The 12,383-nt window shown below is 37.9% G+C and overlaps 1 protein-coding gene across 3 annotated transcripts in view; it reads right to left on the reverse strand.

Annotated features, from left to right (window-relative positions):
* Positions 1–12,383, reverse strand: part of RIC1 (RIC1 homolog, RAB6A GEF complex partner 1) — an 87,023-nt gene that overhangs the window by 36,730 nt on the left and 37,910 nt on the right. For 2 of the 3 annotated variants that reach the window (XM_050945582.1, XM_050945584.1), the window contains 4 exons: positions 11,410–11,517; positions 7,445–7,587; positions 7,050–7,186; positions 5,285–5,376 (listed from right to left, as the gene is read on the reverse strand). In XM_050945582.1, coding sequence (XP_050801539.1) covers positions 5,285–5,376; positions 7,050–7,186; positions 7,445–7,587; positions 11,410–11,517 — 480 coding nt within the window. The remainder of the gene's footprint in view (positions 1–5,284; positions 5,377–7,049; positions 7,187–7,444; positions 7,588–11,409; positions 11,518–12,383) is intronic. The other variant, XM_050945583.1, reaches the window with a different exon arrangement.

A 12,383-nucleotide genomic window follows, 5' to 3' on the forward strand; every position in this document is an offset into this window, starting at 1 on the left:
CCCTGGACCCGTCAGGATTCAGTATGTGGGAGCCAGGGCCGGTGCTTTCATTTAGGCGGGCTAGGCAATCGCCTCGGGTGCTAGAATTATTGGTGGGCTGGCATTTTGCCGGAGGGGGCGGCAGGCGGCTCCGGTGGACCTGCCGCAGTGGTGCCTGCGGACGGTTGGCTGCTCGCGTGGCTCCGGTGGACCTCCCGCAGGCACGACTGCGGTAACTCCACCGGAGCCGTGGGAACAGCCGACCGTCTGCAGGCAGGACAGCGGCAGCTCCACCGGAGCCGCGGCACCAGCACGTGGGGCAGCGAAATTGCCGTCTGCCTAGGGTGCTCAAACCCCTAGCACCGGTCCTGGTGGGAGCCCACACCCCCCTAACCGGTCCAAATGCTTGGAAGGAGTATTGTGAATGTCCACACTTCCACTTAGAAAGTGTTTAAATATATTTTTATGACCACAGATCAGATGGTACTTTTGATGTGTCCGTAAGGGCAGTGGGCCAAGTCTAGTGCTTAAGATTACTTTGAATGGCCATTAGCTGGTTATTTAGGAAATTCTGAATTTTTAAACTTACTAGATTTTACTGCAATGCCTTTTTAGCTTTAGTGATATTTAATACTATTTTTTATTGGTGTAGTACTATATTACATTTGTTTTTTAATTATTTTTAGGTACTTTTAAGAGGCATTAACATTAAAAGCATAGGAGGGATGTATTGCAATAAGATACAGGTTATATTATTAATTACTGGAATGGTTTTAATACAAGTAAAATTTCCAGTGGCAGAAATTCAATTAGGGAGAGCAATACCTGCTGAAGGATTTATTTAGAACACAGGGCACAGCCTGTAGAATAAACCCCAAAATTTAATACATACCACATTCCTAAGCAGGGTCCCACAATTTTTTCTGCCAGTATATAATTTTTTGTTTTTTTACCAGGGTTAGTTTTTAATGTCTTTTTTATTTAGGAATTTTTGGACTTTGGCAATTTTAGTGGAGTGAGTGTTCCTTCTCTTTTTAAACAGTTGTGGTTTAGCATTTTGCAGGGGAGAGGTTACCAGCACATCACCCTGTAATAGTTTTGATTTTTTTAGAAAAATGTAAAGGCACAGTAGGTCTATTAGTGGACAAGGGAGAGGTTACTAGCACTTTACTTCTTTTTGCGCTGTTTAGAAGGCACAGAAAGAGAAATAGCCTAATTATCAGTAGGAGAATCCTCCCAAGGTGGAGGGGTCTTTTTTTTTTTAAGTGAGAATTATGGGTCCAGGCAGTCAGTTTTTGGCACATCACAATGGTGCTGGTAGTCAGCAGGACTTAATAAGGGCCTTTTTAGCATGGAGCCAAAGCAGTCTTTCGTTGGTGAACGTTTACATAGATTTAGTTTTCTGGTTCCAAGGACTGGCAGGGCTGCTAGGGTCTTTGGGTAGCGCTTTTTTACTTGTGAGAAAAGAAACTTAACACATTTTATTAGTGCCTGGCAGTGTTTTGCAGATCTCATAGCTGTTTGGGCACATAGACTCATAGACTCAGACTCATAGGTCAGAAGGGACCAATCTGATCATCTAGTCTGACCTCCTGCACAAGGCAGGCCACAGAACCCCACCCATCCAATTTTATAAAAACCCCTATCCCAGGACCGAGTTATTGAAATCCTCAAAAATGGTTTGAAGACCTCAAGCTGCAGAGACACCACCAGCAAGCGACCCGTGCCCCACGCTGCAGGGGAAGGCGAAAAACCTCCAGGGCACCTGCCAATCCGCCCTGGAGGAAAATTCCTTCCCGACCCCAAATATGGCGATCAGCTAAACCCTGAGCATGTGGGCAAGAGTCACCAGCTAGCACCCAAGAAGGAATTCTCCGCAGCAACTCAGTACCCATCGCATGCAACATCTCCCCGCAGACCATTGAGCAGACCTGTCTGGTGGTAATTCAAGATCAATTGCCCAAATTAACGATCCTATCATAACATCCCCTCCATATACTTATCAAGCTTTGTCTTAAAGCCAGGAAAGTCTTTTGCCCCTACTACTTCCCTCGGAAGGCTATTCCAGAACTTCACTCCCCTAATGGTCAGAAACCTTCGTCTAATTTCAAGTCTAAACTTCCTAATATCCAGTTTATACCCATTCGTCCTCGTGGCTACATTAGTACTAAACTTAAATAATTCCTCTCCCTCCCTAACGTTAACCCCCTTGATATATTTATATAGGGCGAGCATATCCCCCCTCAGCCTTCTTTTGGCCAGGCTAAACAAGCCAAGCTCTTTGAGTCTCCTTTCATAAGGCAGTTTTTCCATTCCTCGGATCATCCTCGTAGCCCGTCTCTGAACCTGTTCCAGTTTGAATTCATCCTTCTTGAACATGGGACACCAGAACTGCACACAGTATTCCAGATGGGGTCTCACCAACGCCGTATACAACGGTACTAACACATCCTTATCCTTGCATTTAAGCCCCTCTCCCCCTTTTTTGGTTGTTAGCCAAGTCTTAACTGTGAGGAATGTCCTTGAATGGAGTCAGTGTCTTATCTTTAGCCTGAGCATATTAGCTTTTTTTTTTTTTAGTTAATTTATTTTGTTTTTGTTTTTGGCTTTTTTTAACAATGAACACAAACATTGCTATTATACAGTACATTAGTTTTATTATTTAATGTATGCTACATATACCTTTTTACTAAAATAATTTTATTACAGAGCTTTGGAGCAACAAGCCAGGACAAGCACACCCACTTTGAGGAGTTCACTTAATACAACTTTTAGTCCAATAGCTTTTTACTATTCCTAGCCCTCTGGCTAGAAATCTGAGGTAGCCAGAAGGATTCCATGTACAATATGGGGAGTGAGTTAACTTTTCATGTCCTTGCTTCCAAAGACTGTTGGTATGCAAATTGTAGTAATTTTTTTTTAATTAAAAGATTTGGCCAATGAAATCTTTTTTTTTTTTTACTTAAGCAAATGTATTAGACTTTAGTATATTTTTTTGATTTATTTAAACACTTTGTATTTTAGGTTGAACAAAACAAGCTCCCTATGGAAGATCTTTTGATTTGATGCCAGAAGTCTGTTTTGTACTACCCAGTGGCATATAAAGGGTGCTTTATTATTCAAAAATAAAATAAAATTAATAGAAATCCATAAAAAGGAGAAGAACTAAAAGAATATAAAAGTATTTAAACATATGCCCAAAAGCAGACAGATAATTGGAAGACTAAAACACAGATGGCCTAAATTCTTATAATTTGCTCTGAAAATAGCTACTCCATGGGTGAGACAAATTTATACTCAACAAGGAGAACTGAAATGGAGGAGGAGGAGGAGAAGGGGCGAACCAGTAGTTTAGCATATCAGAGAGTTTCGATATTTTCAACTTTCAGTGTAAAAGGTGCCCACCCACCTAGCTAAGTATCTCTTCTCAGCTTACATTCTATACTACAGAACAGAGTATTCTGTCAATAGGGGCTGTAATGTGTGTTCTCTAGTCACGTGTTGCCCTATTGATTTTAAAAACGCACATCTTATTCCAAACCAATCCTGCTAGTTTGAGAAGCCTGCTCCTGAAGCCTATTTAAAAAGTTTTAAAATTGGAAATGAAGTCTGAGTAAAATGGCAGTTTCAAACAGAATACAATTGCTAGTTCACTGGCAGTGACTTCTCTTCCCTCACATACTTTTTTTTTTGTTTGTTTGTTTACACAAATTGTTGCATTTATACATTACGCATAGAAGGAAGAAAGTAGACAAATGTCTTTAAATGATAGGAAAACTACAGGAGTGGTAAAACCCCTTTAGTTTTAAACAGCATTGTTTGATATTGATAAAAAAAGCATAAAAGCAGGAGTTCAGATGTGAAAAAGCAAAGTGAATACGGTTTCATCTTGAAGTGTTTGCAGAGAGCTACATGTACATCCTAACGTCCATTAGCTGCACAGCTCAGAGTTTTACTCTGTGGTAGTGCCGCAAAGGAAATAATGTATTTATAGTTAGCCATGTAAAAATGTAAACTAATATCTAAAAAAAAACCTAGAAGCAAGAACCACATCAGTGAAGTCACTTCCTTCCATCAAAGAAGGTGTACTTCTCAAATGATTCAATGTTTACTGGGAGAAAAAGTATAGCATATATACAAACTGTACTGAAACTATCCTATCATATGTAAAATTGAGCACTTCAGTGGCAGTCCAGGATGCAGAGCATCTAACAAGATCAGATACTAAATAGATCAGTAGGATGGTACACTATTTATATCTTTTCATGGTGTTTTTTCTAGTTGGGGGGAACAAAAATCAATGAAAAAGAATGGATGGATGTTAAAAAAAATGGTAGAAAAAGTCCCCTCTAAACCTTGTCTTGACTTTATTACATGGATAATCTGTTTCAAGTTTTAGAAGTACAGGCCACATAGCTAAAAATAAATCAGGTTGGAGAAATTCTCTAAATAGCTTTCATTTGTATATTTGTATTTCCATTGTTAGTAACAAAGTGCAGTCCCATCATTGCTTATAATTTTTTTAATCCATAATTAACTTAAATTGTCTACAACTCTACTAAACTCTAAAACTGTAGCAGATAAAAGTAAAAAAAAACAAAAGAAAACAGGCAATTCAGTCATTTAAATAAAAAAAAAATCTCATCCAAGAAATACGAGGTACCATTTTTATCTTCAAAAAGTGTATTGGTAAAAATATGTTTGCTTTTAAGATGCAGGGAGAAAGCAATAACCACAGTGCACTAGGTTATAAAAACATGCCACGCCACTCAAGAAATCTCAATGGAAGCTCTGATGAGACTAAAAACTCAGGACAACGATTTTCTGAGAATAGAGTGGGAACAGAGAAAATGGGGAACCCTGGAGTCTCACCTAAAGTGACAAAGAATCCAATTTAAACATTTATATAGCAAATTACATTAAAGAAATATCATAACCAGTGGCAGTTCCCATATTTAGTCTGTATCACTGAGGTATTTATATTTGAGAGTTTACTTTGTAATATGCCCCTGGTATCCTCCAGTAAGCTTGCAGCTTAATTTTTATTATAGAAAAAATTAGCAAAAACACTTCACTTGTAGGACACTGCTTCATTACATTGTAATTTAAGACATTTTGACATTTCTTTACAAGCTAGAGCAAAAAGTTCTACCTACAATGGAACACCTATTCATTAGTTTACAAGTTCCAACAATGCAACTTTGTACTTTTACAAGGTAGTACTAAATATAGGAAACTGTGTCTATGTTTCATTAAAAAACCCCAAACCTTTCCCATCAGACCTTTAGAGTAATATAGAACTTACCTGGCACATCCAAATGCCATTAATCTGTATTTGTTATTTACTGCCACACAAGTTCCATCAAAAACATCTTGTGCCCAAACACCACGGAGCTGCTGCAAAGGGAATGAAAAAAAAAAAAGGGAGGCTTCAAGAGATGTTATTTACGTAGCACATTAATTCATCTAAGTGGGCTCAATCTGCATCCCTCCATACGTGGATCTCCAACTGAATTCACAGATGTGACCAATGACCATAGAAGACATCAGGTGCTCTGAGACTAGAGGAGGGACTCCTGCATTGGGCCAAGAGGAATTAAAAAAAAAATTAAGATGTCCTCTTTTTCAAGACAGAAATTATGTCCAGATAAATGTCTTTTCAAATGTATGCTATAGCTTGCTAGCTTGAAGCAAAGCATATCTGTCTTTTTCTTTGAAATATGGCAAAAGAACAGAATTTTACCACTTGAGAACACAATATTTTGTAACGTTTTTTAAAATGTTGCTCTCCATATTTTAATGGAGGCATTGAGACACTTCAGAAAATGAGGATGTTGACACAGAGATCCAAAGTCAGAGCTCTATTCTTTTATCACAGCTCTTAATAAAACAGATCACACTTCTACACTGGGAAAGCCCAGAATATTTTTAAAGGCACTGATATGTTCTAAAAGTTTGTCTTTTAAATTACAGGAATGACAAATTTTAAAACCATGTAACAAGCGTAGTTTGCCTCAAAAACTGACATCTTCCTCCATTTTTGTCGGGTTGTAAAATTTAATTAGGGGCATGACATGTAAAAATGCCTGTGAAATTATCTGGGTTATGGGCTTTAATTTAATGAGAGCTCTGGTTAAGCAAAGTAAAACAGGTTTATAACATTTATCATAAACCATGTGCTTTTATGGCACTACAGAAAAAAGTAGAATGTAGCAAGCAAGGATTCATGCAAGTAAAAAGCATTACCAAATCCAAGCTGAAACTGACGGCTCTAGAGAATACTAAAAATGTAAGCAATATAAAATCCAGGAAGCTGAAAAAGTCTTCTGTAGAAAATAAAAAAGTCAAGTAAGGAAATCTAACAAAACAAAGTTGAATATATTATTAAATAGGCAAAAAGCCCCAAAATATCTGAATGTTAAGGAAAATAATTATTTCCCCCTATATTGGTAGTTTGTAGGTTAAATAAAAAGTGAAGAAAACATCTCAGAAAAGATTATAATTCTCTAATAGAAACATTAGAAATCATATCTATATAAGTACAGACACCTGTCCAAGCACTTAAATCAAAAAGAGGTGGTATTCTGCCCAATGAGGTATTGCACAGCTGGAGAAAACACCCATTCTATTATTCCCTGTTTATAGCAGGAAACCAGTGGCAGAAACAGGAATAAAACCCTAGAACTGGGAACATAAACCAAGTTACAGATCCTGAGCTGTTACAAATTGTAACAGTTTCATTGACTTAATGAGAAATATGACAATTTTCACCTGTTCTCTATCTGCCCCCAGATCTCTTAGCGTCCTGTCCAGTGCTTTCCCATAAGGCCACACTTCCTGCCCTAATAATTATTAATTCCAGTCATTTTTATGGACTACAGTAGTTTTATTTGTCCATATTACCAGTTTTGTTAGTGGAGTGGCTCTACAGCTAATATTGAAGAATTCAGATGAATGCAAAGAACTCATTTAAAAATGAAAAATTCATGTTGAGAGCCGGGGAAAACAGTCGCAAACACAAACTATTACAAAGAAAAAAATGTGTCATAAGAGCAGTAAGTAAACCATACCTCAGCAGTCAATCTACTTGATATTGGGGTAATGAAACCAACTCTGCCATCATTAAAAACAGCAGCAAACCCATCAAGTGTGGCACAATATTCCATATCTCTAATGTGTATATCTTCAAAGCCCAAAAATGAACCTGCTGATGAAACAAGAGCAATTGTTAAAACTGTCAATCATTTTGCTAGCCAGAGTTTACAATCTTTCAAGTATTCTCTCTGTATGTAATAGGATCTCAGTACAATAGGATAGATTATCTATATTTACAGAAGGAAAAAAAACTCTCCTCTTCAGTTGTTAGGGCAGAAAAGGTTATGAGACTTAGATGTTTGTGTAGAAGGTATTTTTTCCATAGTAGCTAACCAATAAAGGGGGGATGGGGACAGAGATGGGAAAGTACCTCGAGAAGACTGCAGGTCCACAGAAAATGGTACTGTAGATAGGTTGATGGCCTTCCTTCCATTTGTCATGCCATCCCAGTGAATAAGGTGGAGCAATCCATCAGCAGTAGCAACCAGCAGATCCTCCAGCATGGACTGCAAACTGAGGAAAAGCCACTGTTACTCTGCAGACATGGGTTGTCTAAACCAAACACTCAGAGGACTATTTGTGAAACAAACGCTACTTTAAAACACTGTAGACAAACAGATGCCTGGAAGCAGTTACTCAAATTACACTGTGGAAGACGTAGCATGCAGTTAAAAGGTTTATCAAGATATTGAACTAACAAAATATTAGAGGTGTTTCCACTTCTCCAAGAATTCAGAGTTCATGAATATTGAATGGATAATTAGCAATGTTACGGCTATCTGAACTCCTGATGAAGACTATTTTCTTTTTGTGAAAGTGAAAGATGTGTAAAATTACTGGAAGTAATAATTACTTAACCATCATACCAGATTACTGATATTCAGAGATTATAAAACCAGAAGGGACCACTGATCATCTAGTCTGAGCTCCTGTATAATAAAGGCCATAGGACTTCCCTGAATTAATTCCTGTTTGAAGAGGAGTTTATATTATCAAGGCTTTATGTGACAGCTGCTAATCTGAGACCTATACCTATTGCCACAAGTGAAAAATACCTGTTGTTGCTAAACCCCTCCCAAAAGCCAGGCTCCCTACAATTTAAATTACACACTGTACTGAATTTTCACCTTTATTTTTTTTAAATGCAACCTGTGTTACACTTCGTCTGTCTGGCTTCAGTTCCGTTTCTTTCCTATAACAGAACATGGTCTCCTTCTACTCCTCCCCAAGTTAATTTCAGTGTTCTCCTCTTTTCTTCCTCTCCTTTTCTCACTCCCTATCACTCTTCCTTCCAACATCATGTTTCCTATCTCCTACCTATATTCTCTCCCCATCTCCCTCAATCCTGTATTTCCTCTACAACCCGCTCACTCTTTCACCCATCCACCAATGCACACCCCTTCATTTTCATCACCCTTCAACAAAGGATTTAGGAAATTTACCAGACACCTAAATAGCAAGAGGCTATTAGGCAAAAAGGTCAAACATTTGGAGGGATGCTCTTACCCATAGCCAACACCCATTCAAAGAGAAATCTTCAGCTGGGAAAAGGCACAATACTAGGATTCTGACCCAGGGTGCTGTCCCTGGACTGTTTAGGCAAATGTCGGTGTCTGATAAAGCTGAGTGCCCATTCCTCCCTGGATTCAGAGCCTCCTGGCTTTCTATAAAGGTAGGCAGAGGCGTATGTAGAGTGAAGGTTACTAGATTCTTTTCAAATTCACTACTGCTCACAGGATACTGAATGGCAGCAGCTAAAACTAACAAAATTCTGCTTCAGCATTGCAAAGGTCTCAGGCAGATGTAACAGAACTGTTTGCATGCAGACATAGGAAAACATTTTATCACTGTAAACTCTGATTATGTATGTTTCACTATCAATAACCTAGAAACTTAATTTTCTCAAATGAAGTCCTAGAATCTGCAGAAGTTGAGAGTGCCTGGAAAGAGTCCTTCTCATTGTGGAATTAACATATCGTTCCACCTTATAAAGGCATATAATCACTCAAAAGATGCTTATTTTCTCCCAAACAAAATATTTTATATGCACTTTGAACCCAGTGCCAAATTCTACATAGAAGCATACAAGCCAAATACAGAATTTATACTGAAATAATCCTTTGCTTAATTTATTCTGATTTCTAAGGCTATTTTTGAGTTTTCATAATCATGTGTATCAAAATTACTTTAATGCTGCATATTCGTGTAATACATATACAAAAAGTTCAAAATTATTAATTTTTACACTATTGTAAATATTTTCCAAAATTCCCCACAGAATTTTAAAGAAGTGGTGAGGGTAAGTACCATTCAAGCTACAGCATGAACAAAATCTGTCCATTGCTTGCTATAACTAAAACACACATCTGAAACAGCCCTACTCATTTAATTCCACAACACACTATTCATAACTTAGTAAAAATTAAAACATTGATTTGTGTTCCTTAAATATTTGCAGAATGAGTCAGAAATAGAGGTTTCCTTTCTACAAAACTATGCATATAGCATACACTATGTAATTCATGTTAGGATATAGATATTCAAGCCTATCTGTAAAGGCCTACACTTTAAGAATTTAGGTATATGTTAATCATTTAGCTAGTTATAGAGGTATAAAAGAAAGAATCTGTGTAAGGGCCTTCTCTCACTGTGACAGTCTGAGGCCCTGTTCTTAGGCCAATGCCTTTGGCTAAGAGGCAGCCATGACCTGGGAAGCGTGCAGTCACATCCTCACATTTCAAACTAGCCATATTGAAATAAGGCAATCTGGGGCTGTTAGGAAGGTGATCCAATCTATCACCTCCAGAGAAAGGGAAGAGCATAGAAGATGTAAAAGGAAATTTAGTGTGATAGTTTTCTGTCTGATAAGAACTCACTTATCAACAGACACAGCTGTGAAACCTGTATGTCTGTATAGATGTAGTTGTGAAATCCTCACTTCTGTGCTGTTTTGTCATTACAGTTTCCACTTTGCTATGCTTATTTGCATGGTCTCCATCTGGTTCTGCGATTGTTTGTGTCTGCTGTATAATCATTTTGCTGGGTGTAAACTAATTAAGGTGGTGGGATATAATTGGCTAGCTAATAATGTTACAATATGTTTGGATTGGTTAGGTAAATGTTAGTAGAATGATTGGTTAAGGTATAGCTAAGAATATTACTATACAAAATAGGGGAAACAGGAAGTTGGGACTTGAAAATAAGGAAAAAGGAACTTGGATTTAAGTTTTCTGGAAGTTCACCTCAACAAACAGCGAATTGTTTGCACCTTCGGACTTCAGGTATTGTTGCTCTCTGTTCATGCGAGAAGGACCAGGGAAGTGGGAAACTGAAGGAATAAGCTCTAACAATTCAGTACACATAAGCACCCCGGAAAAGGGAAGGATAAATGGAAGTTAAAACTCAGCTATGACTTGTGTTTATATTTCCTCTTTTCCTCTTCTTTCACTATCATTTTTGTGCCTTCTTCCATGCCACCCCTACACACTTTGAACTTCCTTTTCCACATCTGTGAATCATGTACCCATCCTCTTTTCTTTCAAGTCGCATCTGGAAAAAATCACTTCCATAAGACCCACAGACACTACCTCACAGTGCTACAGCTTTAAAAAAGTCATTCCTATTATAAACAATCCAAACTGAATTTCTTTCTGAGTAACCCAGTGCGCTTAAATTTAATTATGTTTGTTTAGACTGAGTCTTTCGGGCAGGAAATAGGTCTTTCGTCTTGTATTACTGTTGAGCACAGTGTGGACACTTCAATATAGTACCTTTCAGCATGTTTTTTTTTTTGAGGAGGGGTGAGGGGGGAGGATGTGCTCACCAATGGAAGAAGGAAGCTTTCCCTGGACTTCACAGGTCAAGTTCTCCACTCAACCTTTGTCTCTGTTCTAGCAGGTTTAGTAGGTATGAGGACTAGTACCACTGTTCTGTTTACCATACTACTCTGTATTTTGCATGAGCCAAACAGAATACAGAAAAGCTATTTAAAAAATAGCTAAGAGCTTCTTAAGGGTGTGCAGATGTGCAGCAGTAGTGTAAGCAATTTTTTACACCTGTGCAGGATGTCTACATTAGATGTTTGTTCTGATGCTGCTACACCAGAGCAAAACATCCACACCATAGACAAGGCCTGCAGACAAACGCCGAGGCGAAGTATTTGTGCAAATAAGCCTCCACTTTCCATCTACCAGTTAGCAACTTAGATTTTACTTTCATTGGTCTATTTTCTAGTTCCACTCCCCCCAACTTCTTCTTTTTTTTTTTTTTTTTTTTAAACCAACAAACTATTATTGAGGCAGAAACTCTAGAGACATGTATGATTATATACCCCACCTGGTGATAGATGCTTGCAAATCCAGCACTTTCTTCATCTCTAGATTTAACAAAGGAGCACATTGCTCTTCCTTATAACGTGGTGTCCCCTTCACATGTGGGCTTCCTCTACAAGAAAAATCAAACATTAAATTGAAATAAGCTGATTGTGTCTCAAGTGGTAATGATTATACAGATCCACATTTCTCACTCAGTTTTTTCTCTTGAAGTGTAACTACAGATGCTTAAAAACAAACAGGTGTACTTATGGCACTTTAAAGACTAACAAATTTATTTGAGCAAAAGCTTTCGTGGGCTAAAACCCACTTCATCGGATGCAGGTAGTGGAAAATACAGTAGAAAGAGATATATATATACATACACACACACACACACACACACACACACACACACAGAGAACATGAAACAATGGGTGTTACCATACACACTATAACAAGAGTGATCAGTTAAGGTGAGCTATTACTAGTAGAAGAGAAAAAAAACTTTTTGTAGCAGTAATCAAAATGGTCCATTTCCAGCAGTTGACAAGAAGGAGTGAGGAATCGTAGGGGGAAAAATAAACATGAGGAAATAGTTTTATTTTGTGTAATGACTCATCCACTCCCAGTCTTTATTCAAGCCTAATTTAATGGTGTCCCATTTGCAAATTAATTCCAATTAAGCAGTCTCTCATTGGAGTCTGTTTTTGAAGTTTTTTTGTTGTAATATTGTGACTTTTAGGTCTGTAATCGAGTGATCAGGGAGACTGAAGTGTTCTCCAACTGGCTTTTGAATGTTATAATTCTTGACATCTGATTTGTGTCCATTTATTCTTTTACGTAGAGACTGTTTGGTCTGTCCAATGTACATGGCAGAGAGGCATTGCTGGCAGATGCTTACTTAAGAATAACTGACACTGGCAAAGTTAAATATTTTGAATGCAGTTTGGATACATTCACATTAGATTTATTCTTAGTCATATGATCATAGTCCAG

Source organism: Gopherus flavomarginatus, chromosome 3, assembly GCF_025201925.1.
Source record: "Gopherus flavomarginatus isolate rGopFla2 chromosome 3, rGopFla2.mat.asm, whole genome shotgun sequence".
In the NCBI taxonomy this organism is placed as follows: domain Eukaryota; kingdom Metazoa; phylum Chordata; order Testudines; family Testudinidae; genus Gopherus; species Gopherus flavomarginatus.